General features: G+C 48.1%; 1 protein-coding gene across 3 annotated transcripts in view; it reads right to left on the reverse strand.

The window, feature by feature from the left end:
• Positions 1-2,938: 2,938 nt before the first annotated feature.
• GYG2 (glycogenin 2) overlaps positions 2,939-26,213 on the reverse strand; it is a 33,418-nt gene continuing 10,143 nt past the window's right edge. Inside the window, exons 3-10 of one of the 3 annotated variants that reach the window (XM_039245280.1) lie at positions 22,886-23,060; positions 21,790-21,952; positions 20,554-20,680; positions 18,329-18,551; positions 17,287-17,418; positions 8,861-8,968; positions 7,624-7,728; positions 2,939-4,742 (exon numbers count right to left, since the gene is read on the reverse strand). In XM_039245280.1, coding sequence (XP_039101211.1) covers positions 4,581-4,742; positions 7,624-7,728; positions 8,861-8,968; positions 17,287-17,418; positions 18,329-18,551; positions 20,554-20,680; positions 21,790-21,952; positions 22,886-23,060 — 1,195 coding nt within the window. In that variant the 3' untranslated portion in view covers positions 2,939-4,580. Of the gene's footprint in view, positions 4,743-7,623; positions 7,732-8,860; positions 8,969-17,286; positions 17,419-18,328; positions 18,552-20,553; positions 20,681-21,789; positions 21,953-22,885; positions 23,061-26,213 lie in introns of all 3 variants that reach the window. The other 2 variants (XM_039245279.1, XM_039245282.1) reach the window with 2 other exon arrangements.

The raw sequence follows: 26,213 nt of genomic DNA on the forward strand, positions 1-26,213 counted from the left end.
CCCTGAAGCAGGAAGGGGAGTGGGAGGGATTTGGGGAAGGCGCCCCGGGAAGGCGGGCTGCCCCCAGACCTTCGTCCGGAGGGGTTGGCTCCTAGTGTTGGGGCTCCAGGACGGATGCCCCCCGCCACCCGTGCCCGCGGGGCCAGTAGAGCTGATTTATGACGGACTGAACGTGCCCCATCTTCATCTCTGAGGCTCCTGCCAGGTGAGTTACGGTTAAACGTTGGCCACCAGCCTAACCGGTTAGACGGGCTGTGCGCCGACTCAGTGCCCCCGGGCCAGACGCACCTCTTCCCACACCCCGGTGCTCAGGCTGCAGACACAGCAAACGAGGCTCTGCTGAACCCCTAGGGCCGTGCCTCCCCCTCGCCCTCATGCAAGCTCCGCGTGAGTGTGAGTGTGAGTGTGAGCCCGCTGTGGGCGTGGCGCGGCTGGGGCTGCACTCAAATCCCCAAACTAGGGAAATGTCGCAGAGGCGATGGGGCGTCCAGAAACAGCTGCTCGCCACCCCCACAAAAACACCCATTCAGACCCTCGATCTCTCAACAGAAGCGTGGACTCCCAAACCCTCCAGAGACCCAGGCGTAAAAGAGGAATCTGCAAAATTTTCGAGAAAAAAAATTTTAAAACTCAAGGGAAAATATTCATCCTCTTTGGTTAGGAAAAGACGTTTTATTTATTTCTTAGAAAAAAAATTTTAAAACATTTTAATTTATATTTTTGAGAGACACAGAGAGACAGTACAAACAGGTGAGAGGCAGAGAGAGACAGAGAGGGAGACACAGAATCAGAAGCAGGATCCAGGCTCCGAGCTGTCAGCACAGAGCCCGACGCGGGGCTCGAACTCACGGACGGTGAGATCATGACCTGAGCCGAAGTCAGTCGCTTAACCGACTGAGCCCCGCAGGCGCTCCAGGATATTTTAGATAAGACGCCTACAGCCTCATCTACTTTTTAAAAAAAAACTTGATAAACGAGCAAAATTCAAAACTTGTGTGCTTCGAAAAGCACCATAAAGGGGCGCCTGGGTGGCTCAGTTGGTTAAGCGTCCAACATCAGCTCAGGTCATGATCTCACTGTTCATGGGTTCGAGCCCCGCGTCGGGCTCTGTGCTGACAGCTGGGAGCCTGGAGCTGCTTCGGATTCTGTGTCTCCCTCTCTCTCTGCCCCTCCCCCGCTCGCTGTCCCTGTCTCTCAAAATAAAATAAAAGCATAAAAAAAATTCAAAGAGCACCATGAGAAAAGGCAGAGAAGCCACAGATGGGGAGGGAAGGATTCCCAAATGATTATGACCCCATAACAGACAAACATCACATCAATGGGCAAAAGATGTGCACGTCTTCCTACTACAGAAGAGATGCATGACTGAGAGGCACACAAAACGGTAACTGGTGTGCTGCTCCTCATTCTGGAAGGGTCCCCAGAAACAAGACCCCCATTCCGCTTCAGCTTGCCTGCAGCCCTGCACCAACACGTGATGCTGGGGCCCATCACGAGCATTCAAGGACCACGCACAGCCTCCAGCAAGGTATGACCACGGGATTTGGGGAGAAGAGAAAAAAGTACTTTCCCTACATCTACACACTTTCACCCATCCTACAAAGTCAGTATATCTCCAAGTGCCTCCGTGTCCAAGTAATGATTTGATAATATTTCCAGAGCAATAAAATGTAAACACACACACACACACACACATACACACACACACACACACAGCCAATCCTCCTAAGTACCAAAACACTAGTGATCGTATAGGTCAAATCACACCTCTGGGGGACTCAGCTCCTACGACGCTGTGGTCCTGACATCACATACCACAGATGCTGGCTCTGGCTTTATTCAGGTAACACATCGTATCACACCTGCTACGTGGATGTTACCTAGAAGCCTCAGAATGGTTTTGAATGTCTCACTTACTGAATACGCTCATGTCACAGTGTCTGCCACACACAGGACTCAATAGCCATGGAAAAACGGTAGGAAGGAAGAAAGGAAGGAAGGGCGGAGGGAAGGAAGGAAGGGAAGGAGGGAGGGAGGGAGGGAGGAGTAGATAAATGGGTCAATGGATGGATGGATGGATGTGTCGGTGAGTGGATGGGTCTGTGGAGGGATCAATGGATGAACGGATGCATGCATGGGTGGATGGGTGGATGGGTGGATGGGTGGATGGATGGATGGATGGATGGATGGATGGATGGATAGATGGATAAATGGATGGGTGAATGGATGGATGGATGGATGGATGGATGGATGGATGGACGGACGGACGGGTGGATGTATGGATGCATGGATGGATGGACGGACGGATGGATTAATGTGTCGGTGAGTGGATGGGTCTGTGGACGGAGGGAGGGATGGATGGATGGATGGATGGATGGATGGATGGATGGATGGATAAATGGATGGGTGGATAAATGGATGAGTGAATGGATGGATGGATGGATGGATGGATGGATGGATGGACGGATGGACGGATGGACGGACAGACGGATGGACAGACGGGTGGATGGATGGGTGGATGGATGGATGGATGGATGGATGGATGGATAAATGGATGGGTGGATGGATGGATAAATGGATGGATAAATGGATGGATGGATGGATGGATGGATGGATGGATGGATGGATGGACGGACTGATTGGTAGGTGAATGGATCCATGGAGGGATGGAGGGATGAACTGAACAAATGAATGAATGTGTGACATTGAGAAACAATGCTAGGAAAATTCCTCAGGGAATTTCACGCAGTGAGAAGTAAACAGTCACATGCATTTTAGTGTCACTAGCAATTCTGAAAATACTGTGGTGATTTAAATTTACTGTACAACACAAACACAAGCACACCCCTTCCCTCTGTTACGTATAAAATATTATCCTGATATCCTGATGCTCAGAGCACACGCAAACAGACACCAGAAGGGACACCATATTGCTGTTTTAAATTTTTAATTTAATGCGTTAGCATCCATTCAAATCGGCAGATAGAGACTAGAATGCATAACAGAAGTCTGTGTTGAACGTATACATTAAGCCAATGAACCGCTGTTCGGAAACAGTCTTCCCCACAGAAGATAAACGAGACTCGAATATTCATCATCTGGGCTCCTCTGAAGTATGTCAGACTTGGACTCCTGTCGTCCACAACCCAACGCCACAGCACAGAACACCCACAGCCTTTGCCCAGAATAAATGGATGGTGTTATTCTGATGGTTGAGGACCATTCCCACCCAATCCCTCTAAGGCTATATCTGTATGGCCATCTTCAATTAGCCCCAGAAGCAAACTGTGTGTGATATCAATGAAGAGCACACACCGTTAGCCTTCCGGAGCCAAAGGAAACAAACCCTCTGTGACTCACATTGTGCAAAACTCACACCGCAACTTAGGTCATAGACTCACCACATTCACCTACTACCCAAGGGCTCACCTGTTTGACATGATGTAAAACATGGCCAAACACACCCACCAGGTTATAACACAGCCATTACCATGTGGTCCAAACCTGTGCACGAAATCCTTCGATGTTCTCTAGTACGTGCAAGACACACCACTGTAACGTTCAAAAACAATCACATTTCGCTCTCTTTAGCTCAGTGACGCCTGTCTTTAATCGTAATTGTGGTGGCCACAGCCCTGTGAGGCGTTGCAGCACCCGGCATGGATTCGCAAGATCAGGACACTTCTGGAGATGAGGATTTCTCGTGGGGTAAAGCATCCTGTCTCATAAAACTGAGAATTGTTCCCAAAACAGTTGAGTTGAAATGGAGAACACGGTGATTGGCCCCGTTATTTAGGCTGAGGTAGTGATATCCAGCGAGGCGCAGTCAAGTGGGCGGACTGCAAACGGATCTGCCTCTAAACAAAGAACCTCTCGAGGTCCTCTCAGTGTGAGCAAGCTGTGGCCAGAACCCGACTAAGCCCTTGGTTCTTCCAAACCAAGAAGATGCTCTCTCTCCCAAGCCAGCTAGAAGGTGCCTTCCACATCACCCCCATCAGTTCCCCAACTGGGCGCCAGTCAACGGCACGTGGCAGTCCCGTTGGGTTTTGCAGAAGAGAAACAGCCATCGGGTTTCTCAGACATGATCCCCAAAGTCTACATGAGACTCACCCTCAAGATGTCTACCTAGTCCTGAGGGAAAGGGCTTTCCATCCTTGAGGGTTCCTGAATGCATATACCGGCGCCGTTAGCTTAGGGGCGGAAGTCAACGTGCGGTGACCTCTCACCCTACGTAGGATAGATATGGTAGCACCTGCCCAAGGCGCATCTCGGAACAAGACCAGGGAGCACGAACAAGGGTCTACGAGAAGTTTATCGCTGCTCCCATTGGCCGAAAAGAACGGACTTCTCAGGGGGGCAGCCAATAAGGCATAGAGAGCTTGGGGCATTGGGGAAGGCTTCAAGCTGGGCTTTTTATGGTCTACATTATTTTTGTGAGGCACTCAGGTGGGTCAGCCGTAAATAGAGGCACATAGTTGAACACTTGTTCCCCCTGAAGGGTCTGGAGAAGAAGTCCGCGCAATGGGACCATGCAACAGCACGCGACCTCTAAGCACGCACGGGCAGCAGCGCCCGTCAGGCTACTGCAGGAATCGGTCCAGCTTCTCTTGGATACGCGCGAACGCATCCTTGCCCATGTAATCGATGTGCCCCTCCTCCCAGTGTCTCCTTTCCTCTTCGGGACTCAGCGCCTTGACCTTCTCTTCGATGGAGATCTCGAAAACAGACACGGCCAGGTCCACCTGGGGAAGACGAGGAGACAGGAGATGGCCTCTGGAGTCACGCGGACGTTAACACCCCTTCCGCTTTAGCGACCACTACTACGAATGGATCTCAGCTCTTTTGAACAAGAAACGTGCTGCGTTTCACCTAATATTCTGAGAAGTTGCTCTTGCTGGCCACATTTTGTGGAGTCTTAGAAAGTATCATGGCACTTGGGTTCACTTTTCAGGAAGTAGTGTTTTCACTTCTAGCCACTCAACCATTTGAGACACACACCTGGGCTTATTTGATGCTTCCACCCACCCAAAACCTCAATGTTTGGATTCACCATATAATCAAACTACGTGAAATCGAGAGGAAGGATGTTCACCCTACGTGAATAAAGCCTACAGTAGTTTGGATGGCCTGGCAAAGCCATTGAAATAATAGTCGCAGTGGTTTTCTGCTCACAAATGGTAAGGTTTCTACCTCCTTAGAGCAAAAAAATGAGATAACATATAGACACACACGTGCAAACACATATATACACACCCCTTTTGCTTGGCACGCAAATGGGTCAACAAAAGTAGTAAATATGTTTGCTTTAAAAATTTCTTACCAAGAATTAGAAAAAGATGTCTAAAAATGTGCATGTGGTCATAATACACACGCGCGTGCGTGCGCGCGTGCGCATGCGCGCACACACACACACACACGTTAAAGGTGAGTCGGGTATTCCCCAGACACTGTGTGTCAATGGATGTTACTGGATGCCAGGTGGTTAATTTAGATGCCACTGGGGGCACCTGGGTGGCTCAGTCTGTTAACTGTCCACCTCTTGATCTCAGCTCAGGTCATGATCTCACAGTTCGTGAGTTTGAGCCCCGAGCCAGGCTCTGAGCTGACAGCGCAGAGCCTGCTTCGGATTCTCTCTCTCTCCATCTCCTGTTTGCACTGTCTCTGTCTCTCTCAAAATAAATAAACATTTTATAAACAACAGAACTTCGAGGTCACTGGGCTATGGCACTTTCTACTCCATTTGCTGCCGTGTTTGTGAAGAGTTTGTACGGAAAACGTTCTGTTTTCTATTCTTCTTCACACGGATTGTGTTCAAGCCATCCTATTGCTCAAGGAAACAGCAAGAGTGGGCGGAAAAAAAAGATCTTCTCCAGAATACCTTCTTTCCTCTGTGAGCACTTGGATTCGGTCTCAGTGCTTCTCTGGGAACTAAAACTTTCTGGAATTAACAGGACCCATCACGCACATGTCACACTATCTCCACACACAACCGTGGGCTGACCGCATCACCCATGATAACAAGAGGAGGTACGTATCTGACAAAACAAGGAAGTCCCTGGATTTTATGACACAGGGAATGATACAAAATACTGAGCGTTGTCCACACTACAGCAGAGACACACGCTGGAGGAGAAAGTGAATGTGTCCCAGTGAAGCAGGTGCATCGCCCAGGAAGATGGCGGTCTTACCGGCCGGTGGCATCCGCTGGGGGCGCAGTGGGGCTGACAGGGCTGCTGAGAATCTTAACGAGCCAGGCACGAATCACGCATTCTTCCCGACCACTCCTAGGTCTAATCCCCACGCCTCACCCCCTGCTTTCCAAGGCGGGACCTCCCCCCTCCACCGTGTCCACCTCACGGATGCTCAGAGAAGGTAATGAACTCACCAACAATCCCAAACCCACCACATGGCTGAGCTGTTATATAAGGTCTGCCGAGCGGCACCCCCAAACCACGTCACCCCCTAAACACTACTTATCGGAATCACAGAGCCTCAAAGCCGTACTGCAGGAGCTGAATGGGCTCACGTTGCACATACTCACCAGCAGAATTTCAGAAGAAAGCCCATCACCAACTGCTCTAGAATGAAGTTCAAAATAGTGCCTTGAGCATTTACTACCTTAACCCAGAGACAAAGCGTTCACATTTTCTCCAGTGGTAATTGTTAGTAAAGGCATCGTGCAGACTGCAATACGTATTACGTGGTAAGCCATATTCCAAATATTGCTATAAACTAAATATTTTTGTTCCCCCAAATTCCTACAACCCCCCAATAGAATGAGGTATGAGAACGCAAGGCCTTTGGGAAGTCGTCAGGTTGTAAGGGCGGAGTCCCCATGGATTCGCTTAGTGTCCTTATAAAAGGGACCCCAGAGGGCTCCTCGTCCCTTCCACCGTGTGAGAACACAGCAAGAAGACAGACGTCCGTGCACCAGGAAGCGGGTCTCACTTTCACCTTGGACTTCCGCCACCCGGAACTTAGAGAAAGAAATGTAGCTTGTGCGTCAGCCGTACCATGTATTGTTTTCTGCTATAGCCGCTCAAACGGACGAACAAACATGTTCAATACGCTCATCAGAGGCTCCACGCCCAGCTCTAGAACCAAATTAACTATTCCTTAAAGTCCAAAAGGGTCATTCAATCACTGTGAGAAAAAAAATTCAGCAATTGCTCTCATTAAATATCTGCACAGAAAGAAGAAAATTTAAGAACGTTCCAGAAGAGAAAGGAAAGCACTGCATGAGCCATTTGGATCAGAAGGGTTTACCCCCAGATTTTTCTTTTATCCTCGTCAACTGAGACGATGGCTCCCTCAGCATTTGTTTCCATGCTCTCCGTACAGAGAAACAGCAAAGCCCCTGATGGTCAATTAACTTCAGCAGAACAGCGTTTAAAAGAGAGGAAAGACCATCATGATTAAGGATGGGAAAGAAAGAGGCCACAAGCAACCCAGGCAAATGCTGCAAAGGACAAAGACGTGGGTCAGAAGCACCAAGAGAGGCTGGCGGAGCCTTAGTCCGAGAAAGTCAGGCTGGAAATTGAGGTAGCGGTTGGTGCGTGAGTGCTGCCGGCCCCAGAGATGGTGGGCAGCATCCACCAGGAGACAAGACAATTAAGGTACCACCTCCAAAGAATCCTGAGGACTGGGGTCCCCGCTGACATCCACAGGGGGCTCCTGGCTTGGTTCCACGGTGTCCACGGACGGGCCACTTTCTGCTTTATCCACAGGCTGCTAGAGACACAACCAGTCATCGTTAGTCTGCGGACGGCTTCAGGCAACTACAGTCTTACCCACAAGGGCAGAGAAATCTTTGCCAAGGGAACATAAGATCAAATGAACGTGTCGTGCTAAATGGCCTTTTCTGCAAAGTCCAGAAAGATGGGCTCCACCACTCTCACCTATTCTCACCTTCTCCCCTGACATCCACCGTTCCTCGACAAGATGAGATGCTGGAAGTTCTTATGGGATGTGCCGAAGCTAACTTTTCAGACAGGGATTCAATTATAGTTCACCCCTGAACAACGTGGGGTTAGGGGCACTGACCAGCACACAGTCGAAAATCCACATATAACGGTGGACTCCCCCAAACATTACTATTAGCTTACTGTTGACCAAGAGCCTTACCAGTAACACAAAAAGTCAATCAACACATTATTTTCTATGTTCTAAGTATATATACTGCATTCTTACAATAAAGTAAGCTCGAAAAGAGAAAATGTGATTAAGACGGTCATTAAGGAAGAGAAAATACATTTACAGTACCGTATTTATTGAAAAAAATCCGTGTCTAAGTGGACCCATGCAGCAGCCCTGTGTCATCCAAGGGTTGACTACAGGTTATACCAAATATCCATGGGAGCATTTTACCAAGCTCATCTCTCAGGGAGCAGAGCAGCCTCTGAGTTCAATCTTCTGAGGATGCAAGGTAATGACAGCCCAGATTCATGAGGCCAGATTTAGAAAAAACGGGGGTAGGGCTCATCATCCTTCAGTACTGATATTAAACATGGGTCTAAAATCCTATCAAAGTTTTTAATTTAAAAAAAAAAGGAGAATTTATGTCATGGTGTTGTTACACCTTTGTTCTTTCTAATTTCTTCCTAAAGGAATATGGAGTAACCAAATCACCAGCGGGAAACAGAAAGATGGAGGAGGGGAAAAAATCTGGAGAGACGCCCAGGTTCCTTCATAGACTAGTCACCACACCACGTGTTTGAGGTGAAGAAAGCCACTCCGAAAGGGACATGGGACGAAGAAGAAAAGCACGGGGAATCGTCTTTGGTACCGATGGACACGGACACGACAAGAAAACAACACCAGAAGAAAAAAGACGGGCATGAGGAGCACAAATGAGGTGTACCGAGGTGGGCTGGGCCTCTGCGGAGTCTGCACATTGCGGGGAGGGTAGTGATAATGGCTCACACCTCACTCCAGTGGAGGTCTCAAGTTCAGGCCACCCTATCGTCTGCTACAAAGAAAAAAAGAAAAGCAAATTAGGTCAACGCTCCTGCAAATATCTGAAAGCACCCAACCTCTCTTCCCTGCATCCGCGATACAAAGGCAACCTGACAAGGGAGACGTGGGGGCAGGCAGTGCCGGGCTCACCAGTGCCCGTGTCTACTCCTCGATCTCGGGCGCAAGCATCCCAGCCTCCGTGCCCCTAAGTGGAGCCACACCGTGACTTGTCACCCACACGACTGAGATGTCATGGGCCTCCAGTAAGGCAGAATACACGCTCCTTACCCTCTTTGCTCACCGGTCAGGCGAAGGACAAGATCCCTCCAACCTACTTCACCTGGAGTTCCACCAGAAAACAAACCCCTACGGAAAGCAATTTGAGGGACTAGTTTCTCAACTCTTCCAAGGACGGTATGCAGCTAAGATCATCCCAGGGGCTCAGGAGACAGCATAACGCATTGCGTGCAATGGCTGACTTCCGCAAGGCATCCTAATTCTCTCTCAGGGAGCCACAGCAGAGAAGGGAGGCCCGAGAAGCAGTTGGACCAGAACAACAGGAAGATCCCGGGCCCCCCGTTGACTGCACAGAGCCACGCGTCTCTTTGTCACTGCAGCTGACTAGGACACGGGCATAGATTTTCCCTTATTTGGGGCCGTTTGTTATACAGCAAGCCTGACCAATTCACAATCAAGCAAGCTTGAGCCCACAGGCTGGGGGCCATACATGCTGCAAAGGCTTCTGCAAGACTAAGCCAATCAGTCACCCCCAGAGACTAGACAACGTCGATGTATTCAACTCTCCCTGCAAGCACTCTGCAGAAATCATGCAGGCGGGCTGGGCTGAGCTTGTAAGATGAATTTTATAAATACATCTGGCATCTTATTTCCCCTTGAGGCAACCAGCAGGCTGTAGAGAAGAATCTGGCCAGACGGTCCAGCAGGGCCACGAGGCTGAGGAACCCATAAATGATGAGGTGTCCAAGACGGACCCTGTTTAGTGGGACTCCCCTGAACAGAGGGCCGGGAGAGCAGCTCTTACAAACAGAGAAGCCCGATTTCACACCAGCTCAATCTCTGATAGGCTGTGGACAAACCACCGGTATGAAGGCTTCTCGCCAGGAAAAACCAAACAGAACACAATGCTCTCTGGATGAGGATACTGTGAATCAGAGCTTCCAACGACCCCAGAAATTTTTCCACGTACAATGTCTTGCCAGCTATCCAAAATCAACTAGCACAGAGCAAGACAAGACCAAATGAATGAAGAGCAAGAGGAAACAAAATCAAGCCACCAGAACATGAAATCCACATATATGACCTACCAGACATGCACTATAACCAAGGCTAAGAAACACTTTAAATGAAATAAATGGGGAAGTTAGGGAATTTCAATGGAGTCCAGAAACTGTCCTGTTAAATATTTGCTGTTTACTGGAATTAAAAACACAGTAACTGGGGCGCCTGGGTGGCTCAGTCCATTCAGTATGCAGCTTCGGCTGAGGTCATGATCTCACAGTTTGTGGGTTGGAGCCCCGCATCGGGCTCTCCACTGACAGCACAGAGCCTGCTTGGGATTCTCTCTCTCCCCCTCTCTTTCTGCCTCTCTCTCAAAATTATTAAACTTTAAAAAGCCCACAGTAAGTGACATCAGGTGTTCAGGATATGGGTTTAACAACTGATTAAACACAGCTAAAGGGGAGATCGGTTAACTGGAGAATAGGCCAGTAGAATGAAGCATAGAAAACCAGATGGGAGGGAAATGTAGACAAGTGAGTCACATACACAAGGGACATCATAAAAAGCCATACTAAATATGTAATTAGAATAACAAGACGATAGATGAGGGGGAAAGGAAGGAAAGAAAGAGAAAGAACAGTGAAGGAATGCAGAGAAAGAACACGGGGTGAAGAAGAGATACAAACTCCAAGCAGGACAAATACAAACAATAATAAACCTTGAGCCATCGTTATGAAACAGATATAACCAAAGCCCAAGAGAGAAATCTTACAAGCAGCCAGAACAAAGACACAATTTGCCCTCAAGAGTGGAAACAAGAGACTGGAAGATGATCTGAAGAAGAAGAGACTGAGAGATCACGGAGGTCGTAAGACTAAGAAATACTTTCAGAGTGCCCTTGTGAAACGGACTGCCAGGGGAGAATTCTACATCCAGTAAAATGTGGCCCAAAATGAAGGTACGTACTACGTGCATGAATGACATTTTAAGAAATTCCTGCAGTTTTTCACTTGCAGATGATGCGATTATGTATGCAGAATGAACAAAAGAATCGAGGCAGAATCTGTTAATGCGTAAAAATTGAATAAGGTAGCTGGATGCAAAACACAAACATATTTCTGTATACCCACATCAAACGGCAAGATGATTAGTTTTTACAATGATACTATTTATAGTAGCCTCAAAAACACACCAAAAATTAGGAATAAGTCTAGTAAAGTGTATGTACGATTCCTGGTAAAAACTCTAATGAAAGAAATTAAAGAAGATGTATGTAGAAATATACTAAGTCCGTGGAGTGGAAGACTCAACACTTTGGTGATATTAATCCTTCTAAAGCTGACCTGTAGATTCCATGCAATCCCAGCCGAAATTCCAGAAGACTATTTTTGTTTGTTTTCCAAGACACTATGAAGCTGATCCTAATATTCACATGGAAAAGTAAAGGAAATTTAGAAGAGGCAGGGAAGGAAGAAAGAAGCTGAGGTAGTTGCATGACCAGTAATAAGACTTATTTTAAAGCCATGGTCACGGCAATGTTACTGGTGCAAGGAAGGGAAAGATAAAAGAACATAGAATCTGAAAAGAGATCCATCCACACATGGGCACAGGTTGATGGCAAAGGAAACATGAGAAAGCAGTGGGGAAATAGCTTTGCTGTTAGCCTGTGCTGAGTTAATTACAGATCCAGGCATAATAGTAATGAATGCTGACCCCAAGCTCATTCATTACCCAACATCCCTTGCAGGTAGATTATATACTTATATATAAAAGGAAGAGACAATAAAAATTCTGTTAAGACATGCAAGGTGATTATCTCCATGACCTTAGTTTGGGGACAGATTTCCTAAACAGTATATAAAACATACTATTCCTAAAGGAAATGTTAAAGCCTGGCTAAACTTGGAATATCTGTACCTCAAAAGATGCCGTTTGGGGATGGAGAAGGTAACAGAGCAGGAGAAAGCATTCACTGCACCGCTTAAAAAGAGCTTCGATCTGGAATACATACACATTGTTAAGATTCACTTAAAAAAAGGAAACGCTGGAGGAAAAAAAATGTTCGAAATATTTGAAGGAGACACAGCCTGTTAAGCATCTAAAACTTGGCTCGAGTTAGTTCAACCTCATCTCATACGTGCAAATCAAAACCACCAGGAGACGCCCCGTGTGCCCGATGGCACTTTGGAAGGTTGCTGACGATGTGCAGCCACCAGAACTCCCACCATGGGGGGGGGGGGCACCACGTGCCAAATCCTTGGCAGAATCTACTAACGCGGAAGGGCACACGAAAGCATACCCTCTGACTAACAACCCTGCCCTAAAGCACCACGTCTCCAAAAATGCGTGGGCAAGGCCAACATGATGCATGCACTAGGCTGGTCCTCATGGCGTTGTCTGTGTAGCCCAAATGGTGGTGTCCACCAACACCAGAATCAATCAGGACATTATGTCATCCCACAATTTGACAATATGCGGCCCACGAGAATTAACGAATTACTGAATCACTAAGCAAGACGGGTGGATCTCGAGTGAAGGAGACCAGATTAGAAAGAACATATTGTAGGGTCCATTCATAAGGAGCTCAAAAGCACTCACAGGTACGTGGTAATGGGTCAAGGTCAGGATAGCCTGTCCTAGTGACTGGGAGGGTGAAAGGGGACTTTTGGGGTGAATTTCCGGGTCTGGATTGTGGCTACTTGGGATTTTGTTTTTTTACTCTGAAAGTGTATCAAGATATATACTTATCATGTGTGTCTTTTTTAACACACATATTATCCCTCAAATAGAAAGGAAGAAAGAAGAAAGGGAGGGAGGGAGGGAGGGAAGGAAAGAAGGAAGGAAGGAAGGAAGGAAGGAAGGAAGGAAGGAAGGAAGGAAGGAAGGAAGGAAGGAAGGAAGGAAAGGGAGGGAGAGAGGGAGGGAGAGAGGGATCTATCTTTGGCCTCCCTATNAAAGAAAGAAAGAAAGAAAGAAAGAAAGAAAGAAAGAAAGAAAGAAAGAAAGAAAGAAGGAAAGAGGGGGGAGGGAGGAAGGGAGGGATGGGGGATGGAGGGAATGAAGGAAAGAAGAAAAGGAGGGAGGGAGTTCTACAAACAATAAAAACAACCAATAACTTCAAAAAAACAAAGGGCATTCTTCATCTTTTCATTAACTACATTTCCCCACCCAAGATACTGGAGAACAAAACACTTGGCTGACAAAATAATAAATAGCAAATATATTTCCCTAATGCATCAGTCTACATGGGAAGAAAATCAGACGTTCGGCTATAACTTTTGAAAACGGATACCTACTTGTCAATATTGTTGCCATATTTACCAAGGCTCCCATCTTTCATAAGGATCCCAAGGTCAGGACCCAGCTCTTGTACATTTATAGGAATTTATGAAGATCGTCTTTTTTTTTAATGTTTGTTTATTTTTGAGACAGAGACAGATCCTGAGTGGGGGAGGGGCAGAGAGAGAGGGAGACACAGAATCTGAAGCAGCTCCAGGCTCTGGGCTGTCGGAATAGAGCCCGATGTGGGGCTCAAACCCACAAACTATGAGATCATGACCTGAGCACAAGCAGGAAACTTAACCGACTGAGCCACCCAAGGCCCCCCTATCATTTTTCTTCTTAGACTGGGTTCCAGACCCAGAGTCAGTAATTCAATACGTGGCCGGTAGGTGGCATCGATGTTGCGTAATGCCTTCCAAAATAAGGCACTTCGGATCCTGCGACAGCTCACCTTCCTTCTGTGTTTCTCTTTCAAGTCCTTCTTTAAGTTCTGGTTAGTTAACCGAGAGCGCAAGACTGGGTTCAGGGGCGCAATCTGGTGATGCGTCCCGTCCTTTTAAATGTGTGCGGACTTCATGCTTTTAGAGACACATGCTCACCGTCGGAGAATCAAGCCACCGACATCTCATTTTACTTTTTACTTTTCAAATGCGGCTTTAGAAAGTTTTGTTTTATTGAATTAATTTATTATTTTTAATTTATTTATCGTCAAGTCAGCTAACATACCGTGTCGACTTGGCTTCGGGAGTAGATGCCCGTGATTCATCGCTCACCTACAACGCCCAGTGCTCATCCCAACAAGTGCCTCCTCAGTGCCCATCCCCCACTTCCCCCTCCCCCACCCCATCAACCCTCTGAGTTCTCTGTAGTTAAGAGTCGCTTATGCTTTGCCTCCCTCTCTGTTTTTATCTTATTTTTCCTGCCCTTCCCTTACGGGCTTCTGTTAAGCCTCGGAAATGTCTTAAATATCCATCACCACAACCCTTTATTCACAGATGGCGGGACGGGATGGGGGTGGAAGAATGAAGCGGACACCGTGGACAACTCACGCTCTGGGCTGCCCCGCGACCCCCAACTGTTCAGGGTCGAGTCTATTTACTGCACCTCCAGCCGCTGCCCATTCCCTCGGGATCCCTCTCCTCCTCCCCCCCCCGGGAAATACGACGCACATAAGGAGTGCTCACAGTACTCTCGGGGCGCCTTCTCCTCTGAGTGTCCAGGACACACAAGAGTGAGCAAGGCCGGGTCTCGCCTGCCCCCGACCCACCCCCTTTCCTCGACCGGCACCTCCCCGGTCCTCAGGACACATTTCAGCCGAGGCATTAGCCTTTCAGGTGCATCATTCTGGAGTCCTTCCTCTGCAATGTGCACACACAGGGTACTCACCGCAGGGACCCGCCGTGGGGAGCCGTCTGGGACGGAAGGGCACGCAGGTGAGCTGGAGCACGGCCAAGACCCCAGATCCGAGTTCCGCAATGACCGGTGAGCACTAGCTACGCATCCTGAACCAGGCACCCTCAACCCGCACCCCTGGAGTCACCTCCCTTCTACTGACCCTTGGCCCGCAGCTCTGTCTACCCCTTGAGGATGGCGCAGGGTTTGGGGCCACAGGACACTTGCCCGAACGGCACCATCTTGTGGCACGGATGGAGCCGGCTGCCCCCTAAGTGGACTTCTGTCCTGTGGCTGCCACCGTCCATGTCACCAGGCAGAGATTCACCACCGCTTACGAAGCCAAAAGTAAGGTACGGATTAGACGCCAAGAACACCCACAGCCATCAAGGAGGTCAGCGTTGATGAACCCAACGTGAAGGCGATTTGTAATGAAACCAAAGTAGTCTTCGCGCTGTGAACACGGTTCTGCTGCTTCTGGGGTGAACACAGCACGGGGTTCAAGTCTCCCGACGGTTTTTCCCTCCTCGAGTATCTGCAAAATCTCTGCTCTGGGCTCCTTGATTTTCAGGACCGGTGACAGCCCATGGGGTCCCGTGAGTGGCCAAAGGATCTGGAAGACGCATCCACGGGCCTCTAGATATGGGACAGTCCTTGGGAAGCAGGTGGTGTCCCCAGGATGGAGAAGGCGCTTTGATCAATCACGTCGACCTCATCCACAGGGGAGAAATCCTTTTCATTGATCTTTAATCAGACAAAGCTACAAAACAGCAAATACACACTATCCGATGATAGAACACGATTAAAATGACGTCACCTGGAATTTGAAAGACGGTTGGTGTAGGAGTCTGGGTTCTCCTGAGAAACAGAGCCCGTGGGACCTTCACTTAAGTCACGTGGTCACGTGTGGCACTTCCCGGGGCCACATCCAGCCTACAGGGGGCTCCGTGTACATCAGGACGAATGAGAAACCAAGAAATCTCATCTCTTAATACCTCTGTCATTACCGTACGGTCTTTTCCACTCGTTGGGGTTGATGTGAAATCACAATTCAAAACCCATCAACCTGTGACCTTGACGGACTGTAATTGATTCCGTGTTGTCATAAACTGTAAAGCGCCTTCCGCAAAAGTGTCTGCTAAAATTTAAAGGTCGCTCAGTTGGTTGAGCGGCCGACTTCGGCTCAGGTCACCATCTCACGGTGCGTGGGTTCGAGCCCCGCGTCGGGCTCTGTGCTGACAGCGCCTGGAGCTGCTTCGGATTCTGTGTCTCCCTCTCTCTCTGACCCTCCCCTGCTCACGCTGTCTCTCCCTCTCTCTCTCTCTCAAAAATAAACAAGCATTTTAAAAAAATTCAACATCGCTTCTTCACACGGAGAAACAGCTGTCCTGAAGCTGTGTGACGCTCGCGGAAAAATTCGCCGTCCGTGAACCCATTCCCCAGATCCCTCCCCAGCTACACACTCCTAACAATTCCGGTGAGAAATTACGAGGAATAAAAACACGTTTCAACGTGAGGATTTAAATCCCGAAATCTTCCAACAACGGACACGATACCCAAGTATTCACTCGGAGCAGCGGATGGAGAAAGCACAGCGTCCTGTGGGATTTCCGTTCTCCAAACAGGATGTGGCGTCTCTTTCTGGAGATCCGGGCTCCGTGGAAGGGACTGAACGAGCTGTGTGGCCCGGCAGCTGAGTTCAACGGGGGTGTGCAGGGGATGCCTCTTGAACCTGAAAGTTTGGGGAGCCCCTAACCTCAGGATGAGACCGCACCCCGGTTCTCAGGGTGCCCACGGGCTTGCCGTGGCCAACACCCACGTCTGGTGCACATTTGGGGGCTGAAGATGACGACGCAGCCTGGTCGCGCTTCAGCTCTGCAGGTCAGACGCCCCCTGAGGGGTCGCTGGGTGGAATCGAGGGGGGAGCAGGCTCCCGCAGATGGTGCGTTTCTGGCCTTCTCCTGCTTCCGGACACAGCGGCCGCCCTGGCTTGTGGCCACGTTCCTCCAGGGCCGGCGCAGCTCGCACCGTCCGGCTCCGTCTCACTGAGAATCATCTTATCGCGAGGTCCTCATCCCCAGAAGGCAGCATTTTCAGCTCCCAGAATTAGGACGCACACGTGTCGGTGGGAGAGCATCATCTGATGTGCCCACGGGTGCACTGATCCACGCGAACCCGGAGCCGCCCACGTAAAACTGGGCAATGATCCATGTGAATACGGAGCCCCCTCCCCAGGTAAAGTGGTCAACGAACCACGTGAACGCAGGAGCCCCCTCCCCAGTCAAACTGTGCAACGATGCTCTGCAGACGGTCCGTCCCCCTCCCTCCCGCGGAGCCCGGGAAGCAGGCTCTCAGCCGTCTCCTCGGGGAGCCCGCGTTTGCTCTGCCATCACAGCCGTGTAGACCTCGAGTACTCACGTCCTCGGAACGGCTTCCCTTGGGTGAGGGAGGGGTGTCCTCCGTGACCACAGTGTCCTCCGAAAGGCCCCTGGCCGGCCGAGGCTGGCTGGACCCCGCCGCTGATTTTGCACACGGCTCTCTGACGCCACTCTGCAGAAAGATGCACACGCTTGCTAAGTCCTCATCCTTCGATTTCAACTCTCCGGCTGCCTTGGGGACCCCGAGACTCCGCGTGCACAGTGCCCCCCAACGGTCAGGTGTGCGCTCCCTAAGCATAGCCTCACCCGTGAACGCACACAGGCCTGGGACACCAGGCCACGCGAACCTATAAACCAGCCACCGTGTCCTGAGCCAGCCGTGCACACAGCCGACTGCTCCGGAGACCAACCCCAGCCCCTGGGCACCCCCTGACCCACAGAGAGAGCGCCCACCTCCGAAGGCGAGCTCTGATAAAGCAGGTGACACGTGGGGGCGCCTGGGGGCTCAGTCGGTTGAGCGTCCGACTTCGGCTCAGGTCAGGACCTCACGGTTCATGGGTTCGAGCCCCGCGTCGGGCTCTGTGCTGACAGCTCGGAGCCTGGAGCTGCTTCGGATTCTGTGTCTCCCTCTCTCTCTAACCCTCCCCTGCTCACGCTGTCTCTCTCGCTCTCAGAAATAAATAAAAGATAAAAAAAAAAACATCATTGGCTTTCTTCCAATATTAAAAAAAAAAAGAAAAGAGAAACTCTTCAACGCTTTGCCCCAACAGCTACTTCAGCTGATGATGCGAACTGCAAAACGTCTCCTCGAACGACAGGGTAATGAATCACCCGCGGCCACTTCTGTGCACGCGGCTCTTTCCCTGATGAAGGCGCCTAATGGAGATTACTTATGCACGAACTCTGTAAATCCCAGCCACACTCTGGCGCATTAAACATTCATGATTGGGAGCCCGAGGGGCACAAAACCACCACATACAGCGTGTGGCCAGAGCAGGGTGAATTTCTGGAAAGGACACCGAGTACACGTCTACTGTATACACGGGCCCAGCTCCTGTCCGCGGAGGGCGCCGCCCGCTTACGCTGTGTCCGGGCGCTCCGTGGCCTTCTGCGTCCCGCGAGCTCTCGTAAAGAGGCAGCACGCTGCGCTGGTAGATGGCCCACCAGAGGTTCAGGAAGGAGGTCTGGTGCTGGCTGGCCACCCCGGAGCCGTCCTCCGACACCGAGCCCGTCTGCGGATTGTATCTGTAGTTCCATGGCTTTGTGGGCCCCAGAAAGTGCACGATCTTCGCGCTGGAACCGAATCTGCGGAGGAAACACAAAGCACCACACTTTGCACTCGGAAGTGGCCACTCACGCACGGGGACCGTGTGACCACCGTGAGGCGCGTCCAACACAGCAGCGAGGAAACACCTGTCTCGACCCTCCTCATCGGGCCTGCACGTAGGCTTCCTTAAAGATAATGGTCGAAGGGCGCCTGGGGGGCTCCGTCGGTCAAGCACCCGACTTGGGCTCAGGTCATGATCTCGCGGTTCGTGGGTTCGAGCCCCACGTCGGGCTCTGTGCTGACAGCTCAGAGCCTGGAGCCTGTTTCAGAGTCTGTGACTCCCTCTCTCTCTGACCCTCCCCTGCTCACGCTGTCTCTTTCTCTTCTAGAAAAAAAAAAAAAAAAAGATAATGGTCGAAGGGTGCCTGGGTGGCTCCATCGGTCAAGCACCCGACTTTGGCTCAGGTCATGATCTCACGGTTGGTGAGTTCAAGCCCCGTGTCCGGCTCTGTGCTGACAGCTCAGAGCCTGGAGCCTGTTTCAGATTCTGTGTCTCCCTCTCTCTGCCCCTCCCCTGCTCACGCTGTCTCTCTCTCAAAAATAAATAATAAAAACCATTTTAAAAAGGTAACGGTTTAAACACTCAACATTTAAAGTATTTCGTTTTCTGCACACCAAGAAACATAATCATAACCCATTGGGATATTCCCCCCAGAACAGAAGAATCCATCAAGAACCTTATAAAGATGGATGGGATGGTATGTAGCCCAAAATATCATCTCCTTAAAACAAGAGGGACCAAGAAAAATCACTTTTTTTAAAAAATTTTTTTTATACTTTATTTCTGAGACAGAGACAGAGCATGAGCGGGGGAGGGGCAGAGAGAGAGAGAGGGAGACACAGAATCTGAAACAGGCTCCAGGCTCCCAGCTGTTCGCACAGAACCCGACGCGGGGCTCGAACCCACAAACTGCGAGGTCATGACCTGAGTCGAAGTCGGACGCCCGACCGACTGAGCCACCCAGGCGCCCCAAGAAAATCACTTTTATAGAAGACGACGCAGGATTCAGATGGAAAAATTGACTTCTCTCTTGTGAAGACTGTGGTTTTTCTCCTCTCAACCTTTTTAAACATTTTTCCCATAATCATCTTCCCATGAAACGTTAATACTGTCTTTGCACTATAATCCGTGTCCTGTGTGCACATCTCTGGTTTATACATTAAAAAGAATAAGATGTTTCCAGTCCCCAAGGACCAATTTCTGCCCGTTGGACGCAGTCTGTCCCCTGTTAAAAATGTACACTCTAGAATTATTCTTTCCCTACATTCTGCTCAGATGCTCACTTTTCTTTATAACAACATCACCCACAGCAGCAAATCTCAAACATTTCGGTCCCAGGGTTTTGTGAAATTCTTAACATGCACTGAGGACCAAGAATCTACATTTGTTCACGTGGATTCTCTCTGTGCATATTTATTGCAACGGAAATTAAAACTGAGAAATCTGAAAACAGACTGAATCAATTCGTTAGAAATCAATCAACCCATGAGATGCTGATGTTCATTTCACACGTTTTTCATGAAAAATAACTGTATTTCCAAAAAACAATGGACCAGTCCCAGAGCAGACACCCGGCTTCTTCTATCTGTCTGCATTCAGTACATTGCTTTTTGGTTTTTGTTTTTCAGCTCACTTTTTATTATGTCAGGGAGTGTCTATAAAACGCCCCTATACACTCATGAAAATAAAATAAGAAAAAGAAAAAAATAACATCTTATAATTATTTCTTAAGTCATCTTGACTTTGCAGACATTTGAAAGAACTGTGGGGAACCCCCGTGGGGGTTCCTTGGACCACACGTTGGGAACCACGACCATTAGACCACCCTGCCCTGACTACCTATAATTTACAATTGCAAAAGGCAAACAGAGGGAGGATCTTATTTTTTTAACCCAAATGCCAAAAGCTGATAAAGATTCTAGAGACAGGGTTGCTGGAAGGCATCTGGTCTAGAAGGATCTAGAAAACGGAGAACCTACCGTTTGAAGGCGGGACTGTAGGTATACGCCGTGTTACTGCTCAAGTTATAGATGAACGGTAAGTGCTTGTGGATGTCTGCCGTGGACCAGCTACTGAAGAAGCTGTTCAGTAAGCCTTGGTCTGCGCCTAAAGGACGGAACAGCGCTCGGAGAAGATTCTAGACACGCTAGAAGCGCTTACTATACCCACCTATAGGCGAGGTCCCATCATGTTCCTTCTCTCTGCCACTACAACATGACCCTTCATCTCAAAACGGAGCGATCGCCCATACCATTAATCTTAACACCACATTTTCTCTCCAAAATTCTCCACCCATACCCCGGACCATTGATAATAAACCCACACGTCGTCTCCAAAATTCTCCATTCTGTCCACACTGAATTCTATCTGGTAGTAACACTGCTTTCTCCACCATGTTTGGTGGGCATCTCCTCACCCCTACCCACAGTCCATTCTTTATCAGTTGAGTATTTTCTTTTTTTTTTTTTTTTTAGGTTTAATTTATTTCTTAGAGAGAGGGAGAGAGAGAGACAGCATGAGCAGGGGAGGGTCAGAGAGAGAAGGAGACACAGAATCTGAAGCAGCTCCAGGCCCTGAGCTGTCAGCACAGAGCCCGACGCGGGGCTTGAACCCACGAACCGCGAGATCATGACCTGAGCCGATGTCATTCGCTTAACAGACCGAGCCACCCAGGTGCCCGGAGTATTTTCTTTTACAACACACCTAGCACGTTCTATTAAAGCCTGTGCACCAAATATCGGCTTCTCCCTGGTCACTTTATTCTGTATCATGAGCGGGCCAACCAAGGCTTACACCCATTTTTGTAAATAAAGTTTTATTGGAACACAGCCATGTCATTTAAGTTTTGTCAACAGCTGCTTTCAGTCTATGACCAGAGGCTTAAAGATGTGCAGGGGAGATCATATGCCCCATGATGCTCCAGAAAATCTATTATCGAGTCTTGAGAGAAAGGTTGGCCCACCCATTTCTCTACCATCAGGACTGGGAAATCCTTCCTACTCATTGCGCATGTTTTCAGTGGTTTCCTACATAATGTATTTACTTACTGACTTCACTTTTTCCTAACGGCCTGCCTGGCCTTATTCTTCGACACTCATCTTCAACTCACTTTGAGTTGCCATTCCCATATCTGGGGGGAGTGAGCCGGAGGCAGGGGTATGGGTACTGGAAACAGCCCCATTCTCTTCCAGCCACTTAAAGCTTCCCTCGCTTACCGTCGAAGCTGCCGTGGTCGGTGGCATGTCGCAGCAACAGGCTGTGCGTCTCGAGGGACGGCTGGAAGACAAATACGCCGCTGTTGAAGCAGTCCGGCCATCCGGGATCCGGGGCTGCGGAAAACTCCGCCCGGTCAAACAGCTCATCGATATTGGACAGCACCTGGCGAAGAAAGCCACGCTCTCTTACCTCTGGAAGGCAGGTGACACATGCCACGGACACTTAAAGATGGCCAGACGACATCTAGCGGCCGGAAACGTGAGCCCGTTATTTTTTGACCAACTCTTTTTGTAGGCTTACATCAGACAGAGAAGAGCGTAGGGTAACATCGCTCTCCGGCTCATGTCAAGTGATTGAAGTAACACCATTTCCGAAACTAAGTTATTTTCTCAAGGTTTTTAAGATCCTGTGTAGAGCTTGCCTAGCTGCCTGTCCTCCTTAATCTAGCAAACGGGACCTATGAAACGCGGCAAACCCCTGAACGGAGAGGTTTGCAAGTCAACAGGATGCAATCGGTTGCCTTCCAGGGCTTAACGACTAATTGCAGATCCTTGCAACACCACTGCCTTTCTAAATCATGCTCTGCTCGGAAAAACGATCGTGGGACTGGTCTTCTTTTCCTCGGCACCTCCCCGTCTTCCTAAAGAGATGCTCTTCCCCAATCAGGACGGCCTACAATGGATTGGTGACGTCCCAAGTCCATTTCACACCTCAGCCTTCCGATGGCTGGTTTTGAAGGCGGTCAGCATTGGCTCCCATGCTATAGGTCACCACCGCCTAACAAGCCAGCTTTTACACTCTAATGAGTTCTATGCGTTTCAATATACAATCAAGGCAAACTATTTTTTTTATTTATTCTATTTCACGTAGATGAAATGAGGTGATTATAAATCTTCCTAGGGAAGGAGCGTGCCTTCAAGTCCCTTAGGGTCCTGAACAGTTGTGCTCACGACGTGTTATACTCGGTTCTGATGCACTGAGTGTCAAAGCTGGTGATGGGGATGCAGGTTACCTGGTGGGAACCCACCAGTAAGAACCAGAAGCCTACTTCAAAAGGGTCTTTGAGGGGTTCCTCACTATCCCCCCTGTACTCACCAGAGTATCTGCATCCAGAAAGACACACTTGCTATAATGGGTGAGGGTCCAACAGTGAAGCTTGGTGAGGGTGACGCCAAGCTCAGGCCTCTTCAGAAAGGCCAGGTGGATGTAGTCTGCACTGTCTATCAGGTTCACCTCGATGACCTCGTCAAACACTTTCGACAGGATAACCCTGTAAAAGATCCACGGCAAGTGCTAAGAGAGCAAGTGAACATTCAACACAGGACATGCTAGCCCTTCAAGGTGACACCACTTGGCTACTCACAAAATCGAGCACGGATCCAAAACCCCAAGAAACTCAAGTAGTCTTCATGTTCAGGCTTTATTTTTTCCATGGACCTTGGTATACTTTCCACTCATGCTTAAGCCTTATGCAAACTTAAAAAGCTTGGCAACTATACAGAACCGTTAGATTGATTCTGGTCATCCCTGAAGAAGGCAATTCTCTTTGAAAAATGCATGTGCGGTGGGAATGAACGCTGAGCAGGTGGAGACGGGCGACGTCCACTACGATCTCTATCAGTTTTTATTTTATGGTCATTTTTTACTTTTTAAAATTCCATGTATTTATTTTTTGCTTTTAGTTTACGTATTCAAAACCTACATTATTAGTTGCATACAAGTTTGACACTCAAATTTTGAAAGACTGTACCTTTTGTCAATATGAAATTTTCCTCTATTCTATTATTTTTTTGTTGCTTACATTCTACTTCATCATAGATCAGAATGTCTTAGGACAGCAAACAAGTAAGGAAGAGCTAGAAAAAGGATGGAAGAAGGTCAAAAGGATACAGGGAGCCAATCAGGAGAGCTCTGAAGGCCCAAAGCTGCAATCTGAACAGGAAAACAAATAAGAAACCCAAAATATTCATTGGTCAATATTAGTATTAATATTAATACCAATATTGTACTAATAGTATACTATTAGCATTCATTCATTGGTCAATATTAGTATTAATATTAATACCAAGATTGTACTAATAGTATAATATTAGCATTAAGATGGTAATTCATTGGTCAATATTAGTATTAACATTAATACCAATATTAATAGTATAATAGTATTTATACTATTTACACTATTTATACTATTATATAATAGTATAATCTTAGCATTAAGATGGTAATTCAGTAGATAAATAAATGGGAAAGAAGGACCAGCAATCCCTTACAGGAGAATTCCAAATAATAAATGTATTAGGAATGAGGGAAATAGAAAATCACCATTGGGGGCACCTGGTTGGTTGAGTTAAGCATCCTACTCTTGACTTTGGCTCACAGATGGTGAGATCGAGCCCCGCATCAGGCTCTGTGCTGACAGTGTGAAACCTGCTTCAGATTCTCTCTCTCTCCCTTTCTTTCTGGCCCCTCCCCTACTTGTACACACACCCGCTCTCCCTCTGTCTCACAATAAATGAGATAACATTTATAAAAAAAAAAAAAAAGAAGAAGAAGAAGAAGAAGAAAATCACCATTAGGCTAACACCACAGTAATAACTGCTGCTGGCAAATCTCGTCAACGGATGCTAAAATCAATGGGTAAAGGTTTTGAGAAGCAGCAGCACGTGTTTTCATAGTCTGAGTATCTCCCTGAGATATTTATCAATTTTAAAGACAAAAATCATAACCCCACAGATAGTACCTTATCCATGTGATCAAGGTTAATATCCCCAAAAACAGTACAGAGAAGCATCACACACTCCTTGAAAGGATGCCCTAAAAAAGGTACATCACTCTTGAGGGCTTTTTTTTTTTTTGGCCAAAAATGCATAACCTCAGCCTACTATTGAGAATATACCGGACAAACCCAAGCCAAAAGGAATTCTATAACATAACTGACCAGTACTCTTGGGAAAATGTCAAGATCATGACACGTAAGGAAAGAAGGAGAAAATATTACAGATGGGAAGTCACAGGGGTAGACGTGGTAATTAATGCAATGCACGATCCTGGATGAGAAGAGAATCCTATTATCAAATGCATTTTTCTTTTCAACATTTTGTGTAGTTATTGAAAGTGCCTCATGCACACATCCAGGAGATTGACTGATGTATTCTATGTTTCTTTACTTTTTAAAAAAAATTTTAATGTTTTATTTATTTCTGAGAGAGAGAGAGAGACAGCGTGAGCAGGGGAGGGTCAGAGAGAGAGGGAGTCACAGACTGAAACAGGCTCCAGGCTCCGAGCTGGGAGTCAGCACAGAGCCCGATGCGGGGTTCGAACCCACGAACCGCGAGATCATGACCTAAGCGAGAGTCGGACGTTTAACCGACTAAGCCACCCAGGCACCCCTGAGGGGTAAAAATTTTAAGCTTTTACATTTTTGGAACATCTTTATTTTGCTTTCGAATCGCATCAGTGTGGCTGCCTGTGGAAATCTCATTCCAAAAGTACTTTGCCCCCACGAGTGGGGGGGAACGGGTCAAACAGGTGATTGGGATTAAGAGGTACAAACGTCCAGTTGTAAAATAAGTCACAGAGATGAGAAGTAGAGCATAAGGAATGCAGTCAATTGTATTGTCATAATTTTGTATAGTGACCATACTTACTGTGGTAAGTTGTCAACCTGACGGATGCTAAAATGCATTTAGTGCCTTTCTCTATTCTTTGTTGCGTTCATTCATTCTGCTCAACACTCACGTGGCATTTTCAACCTGAAATCCTTTCTCAAAGCTGGAATACGAGATGACTTCCTTCCTAAAACGCGTTTTTTTTCTCTTTTTGAAATTTCCAGTATTAGGGAGACGTTGCTGCTCCTGAGTCTGTCTGTTATATCCCAGTCTAGCTTTTATGCTCGTTCCTTACATTTTTTTTTTTTAATTCTTCATTGAACGGTATTGAAAGTACCTACATGTCTGAGAAAGTACTACTTCAACGCCAAGTTTCCCTTGCTTTTAACCCAGTTATTTATGGAATTTATGGCATCCTCAGGGTTGTGTAAAGATCCGGTAGCCAGGGACGTGGAGGGGAAAAAAAAAAAAATCACTCAGTGTTGCTACAAATAGACAGTGGTGTAACGTCCCTGAATTCTTTGGTTCAGCTCCGGCTGTTTTCTCAAAATAAGTCCCTGGACTTGGAGTTGAGTTTCACACAGACAATTTGTTTGAAGCCCTGAGCACGTGCTCCTGAGTTTGTTTCTGTGCAGAATGATGACCCCCACTGTGCGCTTGGACCCTACAGCGTGCAAAAGCGGAGTGGTGGCCCCCACCCCCAACCCCTTGGTCACTTTGGGTCACCTGTCCCCGTCTGTCTGCTACTGGGCCACAGGGCGCTGTCCCTCTGCCCTCCCAAGGGCTGCAAACTGTGTCACGGGTCCCCTAAAGGC

This window comes from Hyaena hyaena, unplaced genomic scaffold (assembly GCF_003009895.1).
Source record: "Hyaena hyaena isolate Hyena2069 unplaced genomic scaffold, ASM300989v1 scaffold_259, whole genome shotgun sequence".
In the NCBI taxonomy this organism is placed as follows: Eukaryota; Metazoa; Chordata; class Mammalia; order Carnivora; family Hyaenidae; genus Hyaena; species Hyaena hyaena.